Raw genomic sequence first — 19,243 nt, 5'->3', positions numbered from 1 at the left:
TTAACTGCAGTTCTTGATATTAATGCATGTAAGCATTACTGACCTCAAAATACATAAAGACATTCAAACTGCATATTCATCATTACTCTGATGGTCTGACGATATATGATATTTTAATACGTTATATATCTTTTTTTTTTTTTTATTACAACTGATCATGTTATTACGTAATTTTAATTATTCTCCATCTCTATATACAGACATATCTATACATCCATATATATTTATTTATATTGCATACTGCACCATAACTGTCTCACAGTGCACGTTATAGTGTGTAATTTTATGTCACCCTGGAGTGACCCTGTTCCATCTGTCATAATCACATCATGTCAACCTGTCACTTCTGCATAACATGACCTTACTGCCTGAATAATTGCAATTAATTATCCCGTGTGTGTATATACCTTTATGTTTTATTTTTATTTTATTCATCTATTTCTGTTTTCATTTTAAATTTGTTAAATTTTTTCTTCATTTGTTGTAATATTAACTTAAATAATAACTTATTTATTTTTCTACCCTTATTCTTGTTCTACTCTTGCTACTATGTCTGTTTTTCTGCAGAAAACCAGATTTCCCCCTGGGGATCAATAAGGTATTATCTTATCTTCATTGTGCGGTACCTTGTATACAATAGTTTTAAGTTCTCAAAACAGATCTAATTAAGTCAACGCCATTTGAGTTCTACTTTTCATACCCTTGTGTTATCTGACACTGCTCACAAAGACCAGACAAGAGGAAATAATAAGAATAATCAGTCAAATGTTAAAACAAAATGTCTCTTTAATTCGTAAGTGTCAACAGCAGTACAAAAGATGGAGTGATGGGAGAAGTTTTCTGTAACACAATTTCTCTCTTTTACAGAAAAGGAGAAAATTCTTGAGGTAAATGAGCTTAAACAGGCAGTTATTCATCCCACTGTTGCATTGTTACAATGGACTGAGACATACAGAAAATGGTGTTACATTGTAATATGCCTGAATTGATCTTGTGGGGATAATTTATTCATATACAGAAGACACACTTCCAGAGTGCCTAGTCGCACCTGAGTGTGTCACTCATTGGTTTGTTTTTACTTGATATAGTGTATTAATACTACCAAAGCCGAGGAGATCGCTCTCCACACACACCACTGTAAAATTATTCACCTTAAGTTTACCTCACGTCAATACTGCACATGGAAACCAAAGACTTGCTGGTGTACACTTTGAAGCCAAGCAAAAAACAAACAAAAAAAACATAAAAAAATTTAGTAACATTTTCATTTTTTCTTTTTAGCAATAATACCCCTAGCAAATAATTGATCTTTTGTACTGTATAAAGAAGAAAGTGAACACAAATGTGATGGCAACATTTTTTTTTTAAAGTTGAATTAAAAACTTTACATTGGACTGTACAAGATATTATGATAAACTATTTACATATTCAGACATAAACTTTTTTTTTTAAAGCAGCAACAGACACTATGAATTTCATTTTCTCTAATAACACCCAAACAATACTTGCCGTGGGCCTAGGTACCTGCCAGGGAAAAAAAAATCTATGCAGAAATTGTATCAGGCTGCCAGCGATATCAAAACGATGGCTCCAGTGATAGAAGAGCCACACACAGTGTTGCTTGAGAGACAAGTCTAAAAAGCAAAAAAAGTACCATAGACAACCATAAATGTTGCCCTGAACAACAAACTTTACACTTCTGAACAGCAGCTAGCATGTCAGTCCAGCATGTCAGTGAATTGTGCTGATTAAATTAACACAGAGAACATTCCCACCATATACATCACAAACTCCAGACAGAAAATAAAAATGAAATTACAGTAAGTAATGTTGAAACAGCATACAAGCTTTTGTCTTCAGTTGTCAAACCATTTGCATGTCTAACAAGTGGATTAAGAAAAACATTGTGAGGGCTACATTTGCAGATGGCTTGATAGTCATGAACATGTACATACAAAATCAGCAACATACAAAAAGATGACTATGAATTATTTAAGAAGATGCACAATGTCTGAGCATTTTGCCACAACATAAAATAAATATTTGCACACTCCCACCTTTCAAAATAAAATAAAAACATCACGTGTGATTGAAACAATCGTTCCCCTCCTTTTCTATTAAGATCATGAAAATGCAAGCCAAATGCATGCAATCATTTTAATAGGATGTAATCAGCTCCTCATAAGACATTTGCCGAGTGCTGTAATAAACAGAAAACACAAGTGAGGATATACAGCATTCTACTTAGATTGTATTGGGATTGAAAACAGATAATTGAATCTTTTACATCAAGTGCTTGTTAAAATGAGTACCTTACTTGTATGACTCCTCTGTGTTAATATATCTAAAGGGTATGTATTTAATATTGATTGATTTTTTTTTTTTTTTAAACAGCCGAGGGGAGATTATCAAACTATAAAGGATTGAGGTTTCTCTCTCTCTCTCAGGTCCAGTACCCCTCTCCTCTGGAAAGCAGAAAACATCAGCATCATGAGGTACAGTGACTTGTCAGCTTTGAAAACATGAAACCAAGTACAAAAATAAAACAAAATGAAATAGAACAGCTACATACATAACTTATACTTCACTAATGAACAAAAATATATTTCCTATGTTATATTTACAATAAAATCTAAATGAGATGGTGAATTCACTGAAAACCATTTTAGCTCCAATTAATCGCCTTTTTTTAAAATTCCACTGATTGTCCAAGTTGTTGTTTTTTTTTACTGACATGTTTTAGAGCCAGCAGTGGCTGAAAATAAATACAATATGTTGGTTCTCTACAGTTTCAAATACAATATACAATGCGCTAAAATCTGAAATCTGGTGTTTGACGGCTAACTGAGCCTGCTGTTGAAATTTTTGCTCACTTTCTTGTGCTGAGTCTCTCCCCTAGGCAGCCCTGCAGCTTAAACAAAGTGTTCATTCATCACATGTGTCTCTGCATAAATAAACAAAATAAGTAGACAAAATAAAAAAGACTCAAATCTGGCAACGTTGAAAGCAAACCCACTTGAGTCCAACTGGGGGGGAGGGGGGGATTTTGTTCATTCATGGTGTTTTTCCGCAAACAGCTTCACATTTATCAGAATTGATAAAAAATACAATTTATATCCAGTGCTTATAACACTTATGAAACATCGTCTCCTTGTGAGTTCTTGTCTTTTTTTTGTTTCTTTTTTTTCTTTTTTTCGATATATAAGCACAGTCAAGTTTCAGTTCCGTGAAGAGTCCTTTTTAAGTACCAGCCAACCGAAGCAATGTGGCGTGGTCAAGAAAATATTTACAATCACATACAAATCAATCCTGACCACCAGCAAACAGGAGCAAACAGCTTAAAAATACCAAACAGGTCGACTTAGAGGGAAATCCACTGAAGTTTAATTTTAGGAGAGCATCCTTAAGATTTGTAGTACCTCATAAGGAGAACAATGTAGAACGGGTGTGATAGGGGGATAGGATAGAAATATTCATGGTGTGGTTTAAAAACTTTCAAGACTTAATAGAAATGTGTCCAAAAAGTTGAAACAAAGCAGTAAGACAATGAGAGTAAAGAAGATATGAGTGCTTAAGTGACAAAAAGAGCTGTCAGTACCAGTTGGAGGAGAAAAATGCAGTGACCAGCAGTGGGGATCTTGTCCAGTTAAAACCAGTTACCAAACATTCAGATCCTTCAAAACACTGTGCTCTTTCCGCAGTGGACAGGTTCAAGGGCAAGGGAGGGGAATAGCTGGACTCATGCATTAATAATGCTGTATTTCAGATGATACCCAGTCGTCAGTCATTTTAATAATCCCCCACAGCTTGATGTACTTGTTCCATCTGCTCGCCACTGCCTGGTGATGGGGCCGGGGTGGGAGCCCTGTTGAGGCCTTACCACCAGCACTTTGATGGAGAGCACAATGAGGGACACACACCCTGATTTTATTGTTTCCCCTTCCCTCCCTGGTGTTTTTCTCCTTCCCTGGGCCAGATGGCGCCCCCTGGGTGCTGAGGTTGCCACGGGCAGGGGTCAGAGCAGGGCATGGCAGGGAGGGGAGCCACTTAGACCTTCTGCCCTGTAAAGAGGATCTGAGAGGCAACATCAAGGCCCTGCTTTATCTAGCTGCAGCCTCCAGAAGGTCACTGCTTGTCAGCTTTTCAGCTGAAATTAGGATAAAGACTTTGCGCCCCTTGTTTCTGAGTCATTGCATGTTTCCTGTTTTAAATGCTAGAGCTAAGTGCTTCCCAAAAGCTGATAAGATTATTAGAGAAAACAACATAAGGCTAAAGGGTGACAGAATAAGATTTGTATAAGTGCACTAATGCAAAAAAAACAGTGTTTAAGTTACCCAGCTGTGTATTTGACAAGGTAATTTAAGGAAAAAACATAATATATAGACCTGTCTCCATAAATATCCTCATAAACTGTCACTCCTCTTAAGACTACTGCAGTAATCAAGTCATTGCATCAACCCAATGTCCGTGCTCTGCTTTAAGACTTCTTAGTGTCAATTTAAGATTTACAATGTCTCAAAAGAATTAAGATTGAAAAAAAATGAAGTTCTAAGACCTAAGACTTTAAACTTGCCATCCAAGTGGGGCTAAAGCGTTTAACAGAAAGTACTGTAGCTGCACATTGTACAACATCAATTTGAGATTGTAATGCCCCCAAAGCTGCCTTTCGCTGCTGTTCCAATCCCACAGATTGGAGGCCTTTGGCCCTTTAGCATTCTGGCCTGATTACAATCACTCTGATTAAGAACTTGGTGAGTCAGACTAGGTTGCAGAGCTGGAAAAGAGTTAAGGAAGCCACAGTGCTCTGTGTGGGACTGGGATGAGGAAATGAAAGGGGCTGGCTGGGTTCATTGATGATCACTGCATTGGGCTCCCTGGAGGACAGCTAGCATCTCAAGCTAACAGCCAAAGACGTCCCATACTGTAACCTCCTGCAGAGCCTGCTGCCTCCAAGTTCCTGAGTGTCATTTGTTTATTCTGTCAGGATGAATTAAAGAAAGACTGGATAATGAAGATGTATTAAGAGATCAAGAGATTGTCCAAGACTCCCGAAGCCCCTCCCAGAAGACTCTACAGATTTTAGAAACTACTTGAAATGTTTGGCACTTCTGCACTCGCAGTTTGTGTACTAACAAAAACTAAAATAATAATAATAATAATAATAATAAAATAATAATAATAATAATAATAATAATAATAATAATAATAATAATGGGATGTCATTTCCCTCTGTAATAAGTTGTAATCACTCCTTATGAATTTAGAGATATTTTGTACTGGTAAAAATTAATTCTTGATTAAAAACATTCACGAGCTGTTGGCTGGCGCACTTTACCTGAGTGAGAATATTATTCCCATCTTTAACAGTTTTGCAAAATATCAAAATCACCTAATTGAAGAGGCAAACAAGATCAACAACTGTAAGAATTACTGTTTCATATCAAACGTACGATTTCAAGTTCTGTCTTTCGTTCTAGGCAATGACCTAATTATGAAAATGTCCATGATCACGATGAAAAAATAAAACAATGACATAAACAAAATCTCTAAAACCACAACCAAACTGCTTCACACACGTAAAGAAACACTTAAGACCAAATAGCTTTGATTCTGATGAAGCCACATCTGCATGCTGGCTCCTAAATGATACAACATTGTTATTTTAAAAACATCTCTAAACCTTTGTGGTGTCGTTTTTGTTTTCTTTTGCTCTTTCGCTCCCTCAGTTCAGACCAGCCCTCAGGGCGTCCTCCTGTATGAGTCTCTCTGTCTGTGATGACCGCTCCTGTTTAAAGAGGTCTCAGTTGGCGCTGACCGGCTCTTGCGTGTCATTTTCACTACTATAGTCTGATTTGGGCTCGTCCTCAAAATCTTCATACATGTCCATCTCGTCCTCACCATTGACCGGCGCGTTGTTGTTGTTGTTGACGACCATGGTGTTGGGCTCTAGCTTCATGTTGTAAGTGCTCTGGATGACGGGAATGGACGGCTCAGGACTTGCTGATGCGCTCGAGCACTCTGATGTCATCTGAGGTGACGGTGTGGTGGTTGCCATTGTGATGGCGCCTGGATAGACCATATTGGCGCTGGTGGTGATGGGAAGCTGTGGTGGTTGTCTGGGTGTGGGAGGATAGAATTTATGTAAATCACAGGTCTCCTTCAGTAAATTAATGTTAATAGAAATTTGCCTTTCAGATATAATAAGGGATGGAAGGAAAAATGTCAAAAGTTTTTCTTAAAGAATTAGTTTTGCTCGGGGTAGTGACAAAAAGAAGAAATCGTGTGTTTTTTGTTGTAGTGCTCTAACTCAGACACTTGGATTAGGAGGGGTTTCCCTCTGCACTTCACTTTAAGCCAGCAGCTCTGTGAAAATGATTTGGGAAAAGAGAGGTTCTCCTGACAGCTCCTGTCTTGAGCTGTTCAGAAACACTAGCCACTTTATTGGTGACATAAAACCAATGCTTGGTTACTGCTGCTCTTGTCTGCTGCTGCGCTGGATGATTGATACTCCAGCCACTGAAGCTTATGACTGACATGGGAACACCTGGAGAAGGGCTCTCCTGCTAACCACACACAGTAAATTAAAGTGTTAAGCTGCAGACTGCTGCCCTCCAGGCTTCTGTAAGTGTATACCTACAACTTATATCCTGTAATAATGTCTGCACTTTGCGCCCCATTTGCAGACTGCTATTGTCTGAAATCATTTAATCACAGCTATTGAAAAACACTCGATTTCATGCACATGCCAGGACCTTGTCATTACATCAATACAGTTGAGGATAACTCAACACTCACTCTTGAAATGGAGCGTACATTGTATTTAAATAGAAGCTCTCTGAAGGCAGAAAGCTACAGTCCAGCTGGTCTGTTTTCTTCGTGTTGGTGTGGTCAGATTTGGGGATTTATGATAGCGCACCTACCCAACAGTGAAGAACTGCCTCATCTCTTGTCGCCGTGAGCGCATCATCTGCTTGTACTCTCCGATACGAAGTTTTTTTCCGTCAATGATGCAGGTCCTTTTAGGCCGAGGCTTGTACTTGTAGTTTGGGTACTTCTCTAGGTGGAGCTTGCTCAGACGGGCTTGCTCCTCGTAATATGGCTGCTTGTCCTGGTTAGACATGGACTTCCACCGAGAGCCTGTTCAGTACAGCAAAATCACAGTTTAGTGTTTGAATATATGCAGGAGAAAATCAATTTGAAAAAGGGATAGAGGCAAATTTCAGAGAGCTTTCATTTCAGTTTTATTCATAATGTGAATTTCTTTAACTGCACTTTTCAATGGAAGATATTTTTTTAGCTAAACCATCTGGCATGCACACAATATGTGAGACAATGTGCATGCTTTGAAGTCAGACCGTCAGGACCAACAAGCATGTGTAGTAAATACTGCTGCTCCGTGTCCCACTAGGTAGTGGATGACAGCACTTTTAACAGCTCTGATGTATGGACTCCAATGCTGAGGGGACAAGACCCATTTAGCCTCTGTCATTTTTCATGACAAACACTTATGGTAGTGAGGGGCTATAAATCCATCTGTGTGCAGAGGAGACTTGATGCACAGTGGCCTATGAGATAACACAGCCTCTCTCCTTAGATACTGCTGCAATAAACCCATATCTGAATGTGCAAAACGTGTGCAGGATTATGGAGTCAATTCAGTTTTACAGTTCTTTTGTGCGGAGTAGTTCTTCACCTTAACAGTGTGTCACAGAAGAATTCTGTTGGGTTAATTCCGCTGAAGTGCAGATACAAGCAATAACACAAGGTTTAACAGGTATAATAAAAACTGAAACTCTTACAGGTGGCTGTAGAAATGCAGTTATGCTGTCGGTGGTGAGTAACATTCATGCTAGATTTCAAATATCTTACCCAAAATCTTGCTTATGTTGGAATTGTGCATGTCCGGGAAGGCCTGGAGGATCTTGCGGCGCTCATCTTTGGCCCACACCATGAACGCGTTCATGGGCCTTTTAATGTGCGGCTCGTTGTTGTTCCTTCCTCGGGCTTCCCTAAAGACTCTCGCCTCGGTGGATCCAGCACCTCCTGTTGGCCAGCAAAAATAAGGTTGGGATTTATCTGCAAAGCCATTTACCATCTTGGACCCTGGAGTAACCAGAGCAGGAACAAGAAGAGAGAGCAAGGCAGGACATTGAGTAAATGACGAGCCAAGCTTAAACTCTCCTTCATCTAACTGTGGTCATCATCGTGAACACTGTTTCAGATGAGCTTAGGGATACAAACCCTCCTAGAGAGGGAGACTTTAAATGAGTTTAAATGCTATAAATGTGATTACAATATCAGGATGCTTAATTTATTGTAAGCTGAAATGATCCCTTTGTTTTTGGTGGCGGTCAAATATTCTGTCCACACTTCTCCCCACATACAGTTCAATTCAACATTCAAAGTGTCCATGAAAAGAGGAAGAGCGCCAACATAAATAACAAATATGGCACACGAGGCGGACTCTAAAAAAAGAATATCAAGGAGGAAAGTTCAAAACTCCTGGAACTTTAATAAAGTGTTGAGCCAAAGTACATTTTAACACATATATGCACAAATAAATCCAGGCACACCACTCCTCTGCTTTACTCTTTCTTTCTGTTTTCCTTCCTTCCTCTTCTCAATCTTTCTCCTTCAAGCAAACACACACACACACACACATACACATACGCATACACACACACATACACAAACAAACCAGGCACACATTCGGGATGAGAGACTGTGCCGATTCTGCACAGTGCTGTTTCTCAATCAGGGCATTCACAATCAGCATAAGAGAGTTTCTCTCAGTATTAAACTGTACATCAGACTGATAATGATTTCTGTTTGCATGCGCATTTGCTTCCTTTTATATGTAAGATGTGAAAGAATTAAATAAAAGCAGTATGAATATTTAAACAAACAAAAACATGTTGATAAACAAGGCTTGAAAAATAAGACAAAAAAAGCCTTCCATATGCTACGATACATCTTTAATGATCTCAAATCTGGAAAAGAAAGCTCGGGATGACTCATGCATATTTCATCATCCACATGTGAAGCCTTCTCATTAGACCGTTCCTCTAGCAGCCTTGGCACATGTTACCTGGGGTTTGATTTCTATTATTATTTCAGTTGATAAACAAAATCGAACTCTTAATGAGTAATGGAGGGCTGTGCAGAGACATTCATTCCAGATCCACAGAAGGCTCACCGAGGAAGCTGCTGCAGCCTCGAGAGTTTGAGCGTCTTCACTGGGAAACAGAGTGATCCTCTTTCAGAAGTAGTACAGGAGACGAGCAGCGTGGCATTCACAGCTGCTGTACTGAGATCCATTATAATAGAGATGTGGTGCAGTGTGCTGGAAAATGGTCTTCATGGTGTACTGTTTGGGGTCCTACTGCCCAGGAGGAGAACTGTTTCTCATCTTAGAAAGGCCCCAAACAGATTTCATTTAACAGCCACACGTATTATCTAGACTGGCTTGCTTACATCAGGAGGACAGTAAAACAGGATTCAGTGTTAATCCCAATTGTCATGTGTCCTTCCTGATACATATAGTTGTGATCATAAGTTTACATACCCTGGCAGACTTTATGGTTTCTTGGGTAGTTTCTGTTGTCTTTATGATGTAAAAAGAGTAAACACAGTTGTATGATACAACATTTGCTACACCCAACCACTAAAAATGAGTGAGTTCTTTTTTCTCTTATCATTCATATTTTCTGAAAAAAGGCCAAAGAAAATCACAAATTCTGCCAGGGTATGTAAACTTATGAGCACAACTGAATGATTAGGACTGGAAATCTTTGATTAATGACATTATTTGCATCCAGAATCCTAGTCTTTGTGCTCAGTAAGCATACATTTTAGAAAAGATGAAATAATATATACATAAAAATAACACATTTAGATGTAAATACTGATCTTAATATTATTTTGCAATAACTGTTGAATGTAGATGTATGAGTAGGTTTGTCTGCACTTAATTTCATTGTACCTGTTACAATGATAATAAAGATATTATATTCTGTTCTATAGGGCAGGGGTTCCAAAACTTTTCAGCCCATGACCCCCAAAATATAGGTGCCAAAGACTTGTGACCCCCACTGTCCCTCAAAGTGATTTAATGTGGCTTCATTTAGCTGGTCTGCAGAAAATGTGCCTACCTATATGAACATTTGGCTGTGTTTCCTGTGCCATTATGAATTAACCTGCTGCTACTGATGCTTTTGATAATTAACTGTTTGCTAACCCTAAACTTAGGAGTCATGTTGCAACAAAGAAAGTCAGAAAACTCATTAAATTTTCACTTCCAAGAAATTTGAAATTTAGCTATTATTTTTGTCCATATTTTTTACTATAATGGGTAAAATGTACTATTTTTTAGATAACTTAAAAAAAAAAAGAAACATTCTTGAAGACATCTCATGACCCTCCATTTGTGTCTTGCGACCCCCCAGGGAGTCCCGACCCACACTTTGGGAACCCCTGCTATATAGCATACATAATCAAGCTCAATCAATATATTTTATGAATGTCTATAAAGTAATTCAAGAAATGTACATTGTCAGAATCTTGTCATTCATTTTTATTAACTGAATTCGTCTCCATCAGTGTATTTTCTAATTTTATCTCCTACTTTTTCGCTCATTATTTTAAATTTTGTGTCTCTTTCTTTATGTAGACATTAAACAAGTAAATGTTAGCTTGTTTAGTCTCTCAACTCAAGAATAAGCTCCATATAAAATATAAAATCTGAAAGATTAGCAGGTGTTTCACTTTGTAAGGACTTTTTAAACTCTATTTGTTTTTCCCTCCTCGGATGCTATAGGCCCTTTAAGCCATCATGAATTCAGAAATAATACACTACCTTTGCTGCCACCGAGCCCCACAGTACGTTAATTTCATTTAGCATGCACTCACTGTACAGGATGAATTGATTTCACTTTGTTTGGTTTTGACAACCATGTTTATTGTGCAATGAAATGTGGTGTGGCGGAGGGCTGACAGTATCCATCAACGCGGGGCAATCTGCTGACTGCCGGGGCCAGATGAAGGTATTCATTAGCTCAGGAGCGCAGCGCTCACTCAGACACGACAGCCAGTGTCTGCGCCCCGGGATCGCTTGCTGTAATTTACGATGCCTCCCGTGCCATTACTCTATCACTGACACTGATTCAGCAATTTATATACTGGTGTGCATGCATACGGGCAGAGGTGAGCTTCTTACGGGGTGGGGGACAAAACAAGCGCCTGCCATCAGCTCGTGCCACATCCATAGTTAGCCAGGAAACCAGCCACGGGACCTGGTTCATTGGAGGGGAGCCAGATGAAGCATGTTTTTTTATTCACATGACGGCACATGGAAAAGTGCCTGTCTGCTCCGTCTGATGCTACAGAGAGTTGTTTAAATGAACAACAGCAGTGTTACATCATTTTTACTCACACTGAAGCAAGCTCGTGGTTCTGGATTTTAAAAGTGACGAAGGTATCGAGCTGAATTAGACTTCAGGATGCATCAAGGAAACTGAAAAACCTTGTACAGGATTTGACCTTTGACCTGAAGTAACACTGTAATCTCTTTCATTACAGTGACACGACTTTATCAGAGCCACCCGTCTAAGTGAATCCCTAGAAACTGCAGCATCCAATTTACTGCAACATTGTTTTTGTCTGTTCATTGAGAATCCCGACACTGCTCTGACATTTTGCAAATGAGCATTAACTATTTTTTCCAGGAGGTGCAGGACATTTAGGAATCAGTTAGTTAGGTGTGTGATTGTGTAAATAAACACAGATGTTTAGCAGTGACAGGGGCAGCCCCCCTGGGTGGTAGCTGTGGAGGGGGGAGCGAAACAGAGGGGAGCGCTGCTTAATAGAATTTATTGTGATTCATGAGGCCCGCAGCTCAAGTGTGACAGAGCGATATGAGAATCCGCTTTTAATTTGTCTCTCCTGGAAACACTGCTGATGAGCCGCATGAATTACAGTGAGAAAGAATGATTTTGCGCATGTGTGTATGAGAGGAGGGTGTATAAAAAATGAGGAAGGGAGAGTGGATGAGGACACAGCAGGGGGAAAAAAAAGGAGAAGCAATAGAGAGAGAATGTAGTGAGGCCCAGAAGCCTATCACACCTGTGAGATGCAGGCTCAGACTCGACCGTGCACCGAGCCAGAGGGTAGCGCTGCCCCAGCCGTCCCCTCTCCTCCCCTCTTTTCTCCTCCTTACTCATCTTTGTTCTGCGGGCAGACACATAATGTCACCCAGGAATCCGCTCAAGAGGATGAGCCTCGGTGAGCAAGCAACAATCACGCAAACCTGCCAAGCCCTCCCTGTTGGGATCAAATCTAACACCTCTGACTGAAGGCATTTACTGCTGACAATGGAGCCTCTCCCTCGGAGCAGGATCAGGCAAGCTTAATGTGTGTGGACAGACAGGACACAGCGCTCAGTGCCTCTGTTCTAGCCTGAGCTCATAGCATGCTAATTAAACCATTACAAATTACAAGTGATAGAATCCTTTTTGAACATGTCAATCCTTTTTTCCCTTCAAGTCAGACCGTGTGTTGGCGTGTGTGTTATTGTGTGAGTGTAGGCACATGGGAACATGGGAACAAACAACCAACCTGTTTCAACATGCAGGCCATGGCTTTTACTTTTGTCTTCTCTATCCCGTCTTAATACTAAAAGTGGAGTCTAATCTTTCAGAACATCACAGCTTTACACACATAGAAACAAAACCACGGAGGAATCCGTGCTATCGGGGGGGAGATTTCAATTCGCAGACTTAAAAAAAGGAACTTTGTTATTGATTGTGTTGAGCCGTTCAGCTATTGTTGTTGTGACTTGGTAAATCATTACGCCTGAGCTTTCTTCTTGTTAAAACTCCTCTGCAATAAAGCGCCAGTTTGATTCCCACGGCCTCACAGGGGAAGAAATACAACAACAACAAAAACCTCTTGAAACAATCAACTCGTACGAAACTTCATAACAGCTTTGAGCTACCGATGCAAAGATGCCCCTCACCGATGATCTGTAACAGCAATGCAACACTGCTGTTCTTCTCATCCTATTCCACGAGGTCTTAGCTGGAAACACTGCTTGGCTGAAGTCTAATCTGTTCTCACTCTACGGTTGATATTATCACACTGGGCGTTTAGATTAATTCTGTTTCCTGCCTCCACACATCTCTCAACAACCTCTTTGTTCTCAGCAGACCCTCCGTGATGGGGGCGCTCAAGACAAACACAACCTCATCTACACAGCAGCTCCATGCTGCCACATGTGAATGAACAAAGGGGTCTAGCTTTGCCGAGGCCTTTGTGGTATTTGGTGATGTTTACGTCAGAGCTTAAAAAGTCCTAATGAATTTGCTGTGGGTTCGTGCATTAGGCTCGTGGCTTTGTGAAATGAAGGAAATCCTATCTAGTTCCATTCCTACGTTGCTTTTTTTCCAAGTCGTTAGGGCTTTGGTTGCTGCATGCTTTGCAAATATTAGCTTAAGCAACCTAAAGCTTTCTGCGAGTCGCTGTGATGACAGAAGGCGGCTGTGCGCCGGGCCTGCTCAGTGTGGCTGCTCTGTTCTCCAAGTAGCTGCTACACACCGAGGTGCTTTCACACCCCATGTAAGGGCCGGGAGGTACACCCAGTAATTTTCCTTTTTACAATAACAACCAAAGTGTTTCAGTGTGCTCTGAATTACTGAGCAAAACTGTTATTAAATACAGAAATGTTTTTGTCTGCAGCACAATAATGGTGCTGAAAAATCATTTAATCTTTGACTCAATTTATAAAGTTGGTTCAGTATAAAGTTAGTGTTAATTTGAAAGTTTGTGGGTCAAAAGATGTTAAAATTTCTGCTATAAAACTGAGCTAACTGTGGTTAAAGAATCAAACTTTGTTTTAAATATCTGAGTGATGTAACCACATAAAAACTTCACTTTTCAATCAAAATCAACAACGTTTTTACCCTGGCATCTGAGTTACTTTTAACCTACAAATCATCAAAATCAGAGCTTTCCAGTCTTAAATAGAGAGGGCAAATTAGCTGCAATTACATACTGTTTGTTTCAAGGTATGCCAGAGATCCGAGCCTGGATTGGTTCAGAGAGGAGAGAAACCTCACAACAAGGATTTCACAAGTAAACATGTTCTCAGATGAGTAAACACTTGTGGTTCACATCATAAAACCCTGCTTCACATCATTCAGCTGAGTGTGTTTTCCTGAAGCTGAAGGAGACGGACAGATATATTTGTGGTAGAGGAGAAGAAATGGTTACTGTGTGTTTTTTGAGTTATGTGTGCTGCCCTGGCTCCCAGCCATCTCCCCCCTGGGAAGAGGACCTCTCCTCTCCTCTAACCTCTGCCTGCTCCTAATCCATAGCCCACTGGGAACACTGATGTGAGGCGTCTGGCGTAAGCCTTTCCCTCGGCCCTGCGCAGGACTTAAAAGGACACAACTGCCCTGGTGTGCGCTCTTTTTCGTCCCGACTCCACAGTAGCCACAGAGGAAAGGTTCCCACTGGGAGAACGAGCGCTGGAAGCAACATCTGTGTGTGGAGTCAGACGGGGTGGGATGGGATCTGCTGCTGCGGCTCACATGGGAAACATGTCAATGAATCCGCTAAATGCACCTCTAATTCTCATCCTGAGGATTGGGTGTGATGTGAAACTAGACATGAGTAAAAAAAACATTTGCTTTGGAGTTGGTAAACATTTTTATGGGAAGTGAGAAAGAGTTTTAAGAAACATCTATGTGAGCCAATAATTCAGGGGCCTCTTTTTCTCAAAACTGATGGGAAATGTGTCTGAGATGCTATTTAAAGCTGTTGATGGGTTACATTGTCCTGAGAAATATCTATCCTTCTGCCTTGAGACTGTTGGAAGCATCAAAGATGAGTCAGAACCATTTTCCTCTTTGCTCTGGCTCTGAAGTGCCATGGAAACTGCCGCAAATATTTATGTTCGGCAAACACTGGAGTACTGAGGTACTCCTTGCTCCTGTGTAGGAGACCAGCGCCACAAAGGGAGATGACGCTTTGTCACTGTGGTGCAACTCGAATTTACACTCCTGTGCACAGGACCTCAAACAAGCACAACAGCAACAGGAGCCCAGCTTGGAAAAAAGCCAACTTTGTCCTCAGGCACCCTTGTCCTTCGCTCACCTATGTGTGAAAACCTCAGAGCCTCGGCTCATTTCAAACGGGCATTCACCCCTCAACCCCCACTTCTCCCTCTCTCTCACACACATACACACACACACACACACACACACACACACACACACACACACACACACACACACACACACACACACACACACACACACACACACACACACACACACACATCCATGCACATTCTTACAAACCACTGCGCCATCCACAACTGAGACACACAGCCACATGCTGAAGCGCACTTTTCAGCCATTAAAACACCTCTTGTACCTCGAGCAGGCTCATTCAGTCACTTATTTAAAAAGGGCCAGAAATGATAAAGACGGAAGTTCCAGGGAAGTGGACATTTACATGTTTTACTTTTTTAAGATAAGAAAGAAGGTCCTTTACTTCCTTTACTTTTACTCCTTACTTTTTTAAACCCCCTTAAACCAAAATTTCAGTTTATTAACAATGCTCCTTTTTAATCCTAGAGGAGACATAGATTGCTGTTTCAGACACAGTGTTGTTTTCAACACCTCTTGATTCATTGGGATCGTCCTCAATCCCTTCTGCTAAAAGCATAACCACATAATGATCTTTTAAAATGGCAAAAATTATACCGGCCAACCCACTGACGTTAGCTCTGTGTAATCCTTCCAATAGCACGAAAGGTAACGTCTTATTTTTTAAAAGTTTAAATCTCTGTATATTTTTAATAAGCAGTTCAGGATTGAGGTCCTTAAAGAACCTGGTTTGTTCCATGTGCTGCCACATTTAATAGGTCTGGCAGTCAACATGAAACCTTTTTGCACCTTTTCACAGAGTTTTTGAGTGGGTTTTAGTGGGTTATAAGGAAACAAAAAATCCTAGTATTCAGTTACTATAATGTGTGGAAAAAAAACAAGAAAGAAACCCAAATATGGCTTACCGTCTAGATCCTCTGGCCTGGTGAGGTCAATAACTCTGTGACCAATCTTTCCTTCCTCGCTCAGCTTGCTGAGGTGGTGCCCGATGCCTTCGAAATGCGCCCTCTCCTGCAGAGAAATACAAACAGTCAGGTGCACAAACAAACACATGTACACTTGTTTTTTTTTACAGTGATAGAGTTGCAAAAATAACCCCATCAGGAATCTGAAATTTTGAAAAGAAAAAAAGTGTCTTTGATAAATGGAGGTTCTTTTGAAGAGCTGCTCTTTTGACATGAGCTGGATGGAGCTTTTTCCTCTCATCTCTCTATTCAGCAGCAGCTATAATGGATGACAGGAGGCAGCGAGACAGTGAGGGCCAGGGGTGCTGTAAATAGATTTACAGAAGGATACTTTGTGATCCGAAGCACACAATGGGGCCGTGGCCCTCTTTGCAGCGCTCAGATTTTCCTCTGTAATCTTCTCCTTACATCCTCCCTTGCAGTCTGCAGCGCCCTGAGCTCAGCGCCCATCATTTATTCAGAGTTCATGCTTTAGAGAACACACCGTGTTTCCCCGTTTGTCATGTCGCTTTGTGCTCAGATTAAACTTGGCATCATGTTGTACTTGACGCACAATGAAACCCTGTCATTCAGCGCTCTGTGACAATATTAAATGTCATGTCCGTGTGCATTTACAGAATAAAATAACAGCTTTCGGGGGGCCTCTGAATAGTTGCCGCACATTACACTTAATGTATTATGCAAGGGGAGAGTGCCGACTGCTGCCGGCTCCATTGTTGAATGACCTACTTCCTAAGTGAATACACAGGGCATTAGCAAAGGGCTGTCTTCCTCTCTAAAGACTCAACTAGGAGATGGACACTTTGACTCTGCATGATACAAATAATCTCCCCCCCCTAGGTTTCGCCTGGATGACACTAAAAGCAGGCATGTTGCCACCATTCAGAAAAAAAGCATTTGTTTTACTCCCAGGGTGAGCATTCAATCCCTGCCAGAGATGTACTGTCTGCTCTGACCTCTGCCTCTCTCTTTTCTAAACATGCCTATCACACACAGCCTGAGAAGATACTCAGGTAGAGTCCCTACACAATGCTAACAGCTCCCCTGCCACACACACCAACACCGACCCACACATGAATCTTTCAGCACCTTCTCTGTGATGCATTATACCGTTTTGTACTACTTGTTGTTATTTCAATTTTTCCCCTCGGGGAAGTTTATTCTATGGGAGAAGGTGGCGAAAATTTAAGCAGCTTCAAGTATTGTAAGTGAAAATACTTAGCTGCATGGCTGAATGTGATCTATTTGGATGTGTCTTCCAAACAAAAGCCGTCAGTGATTGCTTTTTGACAGAAAAACTGAAGGAAAAAAATCCAGACTTCCATTTCTCTTTCTTTTCTTTAACCTTTTTTCTTCAGGGTCAAAAAAAGATGACATGATGAAAGATGGAGATAGTTCAAATCCATTTGAGGCCTTTCACAGTATTTTGATTTGCCTCATGCTTTTATTTATTCAAGAACTATTCCTCTAAAGAAAGGACTGCGAGAGACAGAAAAGAGCTCTGCAATTTACCATCATACTTGAAGGAGCAGTCATTATTTATGGCCAGCTGAGTGATTCTGATATACAATTAGCCACTACCTGCTTATGGCCCGTGATTAGAGCCTGTCTATCTGACGGCCCTTTGCTTACTTAAGTGTTTTCTAATTATGACATATGTGCTGGTCCCTGCTGGGCAAGAGGACGCTTTGTAAAGAGAAGATGGAGTGTGGGGCCTTTCTCTGTCTCACATTCTGGGTTAAGCAACACATGCACGAGAGGGAGCACGCACACACACACGCACAGAGTCGTCGTATTCATCACCCAGCCACATTATTGCTCTTAATGAAAGAAGCTAGCAGCCCGATGACAAAGTGACTGATGTGCGATTAGTTGGAGGGGCAATGGTGCTGCTTCGGATGCTGCTTGGACAGTCCAGTAAGAAGACACAGCACTCGTGTGAGCTGTGTGTCTGTAATAAAGTAGTCATCTCGTCCCTCTTCTGCGCTTCGGTGATCTCTCCTGATCAGTCAAGTCCTTTTATAAACTCATGATCATTAAGCATCATGTTGGGCTGAGGAGGAGGGAGAACAGGGGCCATCAATCAATGAATTTCATTAATAACCGACTCGGTGTTGAACTTCTTTCTCCACCGCACAAAGTCATGTGATTAGTGAACATCAGCGCGTTGGACAACGAGGAACGAGAGTGAATGAGGCTCTTGTTCTTTCAGGTCGCTTCACTTCATTTGACATGTCAGGAACATGTGATTTTTTTGTAGTTCTGTTGAAAACATGCACATACACTCCGACCGGGAACGCATTTTACATACTTGACATCACACTCAGCCATATGCTATCCATGCTAATTAAAATTACACTATCTGTGCAATATGGTGCCACATCTTTCCATGAACTTTTATATACTGAGCTTAATATACTTATTGGTTATAGGTTTGGTAATTTATATCAGCAAATTAGAATCATGGTTGAAATTATGGCAGTAAATCATCTTCACAGCATCGTGGTTTTGTTTTAGGGCTTGAAAATATTCAGTGAACTAATGCAGCTTTACTGCCTACGCATCAAGTGCTGTGATAAATTAATGGCACTTTTATTATTTTATAGTGTCATTAAATTTTTACTGATCACTCCGACACGGAGAAGTAGCAAAGGACATGCAGTATCTTGGGAAGCCGGCCATCTTGCCAGGAAGAAGGAGGGAGTGCGTGGCTGTTGTAAAAAAAGTGTTTATAATGTAAAGTACAAGGAGAGTAGGAGACGAAAGACTTTCAACTTATTATATACAGAAAGAAACATGTTGTTTTGGAAGGTTAAGATAAAGAAACAAGGAACAAAAGATGTAACCGTGCTTATTTTCCCCTCCTACTCTGACCACAGCGACTGGCAAGCAACCGGTCCCTCCCTCAAATGACTTCAACATGCGGCTCTCCACCCTGCAACTCAAATTATAGAGATGCACTCTGAGCTGTTGTGGAAAACTGCCACCCACAATAATCTCATTCGCCCTGCTGTGCAGCCTTTTGTCTTTAAACTTTATTAACACATCATATGTGTTCAGATGCATGCGGCTGCTTGGTGAAGTCATGAGCGGGTCTCCTAAAGCTGTGAG

General features: G+C 40.8%; 1 protein-coding gene across 1 annotated transcript in view; it reads right to left on the bottom strand.

The window, feature by feature from the left end:
- Nucleotides 1-766: 766 nt before the first annotated feature.
- sox6 (SRY-box transcription factor 6) overlaps nt 767-19,243 on the bottom strand; it is a 137,568-nt gene continuing 119,091 nt past the window's right edge. The window contains exons 14-17 of the mRNA XM_034680096.1: nt 16,073-16,178; nt 7,870-8,043; nt 6,921-7,137; nt 767-6,116 (exon numbers count right to left, since the gene is read on the bottom strand). Of these exons, the coding sequence (XP_034535987.1) occupies nt 5,801-6,116; nt 6,921-7,137; nt 7,870-8,043; nt 16,073-16,178 (813 nt within the window). The 3' untranslated portion in view covers nt 767-5,800. The remainder of the gene's footprint in view (nt 6,117-6,920; nt 7,138-7,869; nt 8,044-16,072; nt 16,179-19,243) is intronic.

Source organism: Notolabrus celidotus, chromosome 3, assembly GCF_009762535.1.
Source record: "Notolabrus celidotus isolate fNotCel1 chromosome 3, fNotCel1.pri, whole genome shotgun sequence".
Lineage (NCBI taxonomy): Eukaryota > Metazoa > Chordata > Actinopteri > Labriformes > Labridae > Notolabrus > Notolabrus celidotus.
This window is presented reverse-complemented; position numbering and strand designations above follow the sequence as displayed.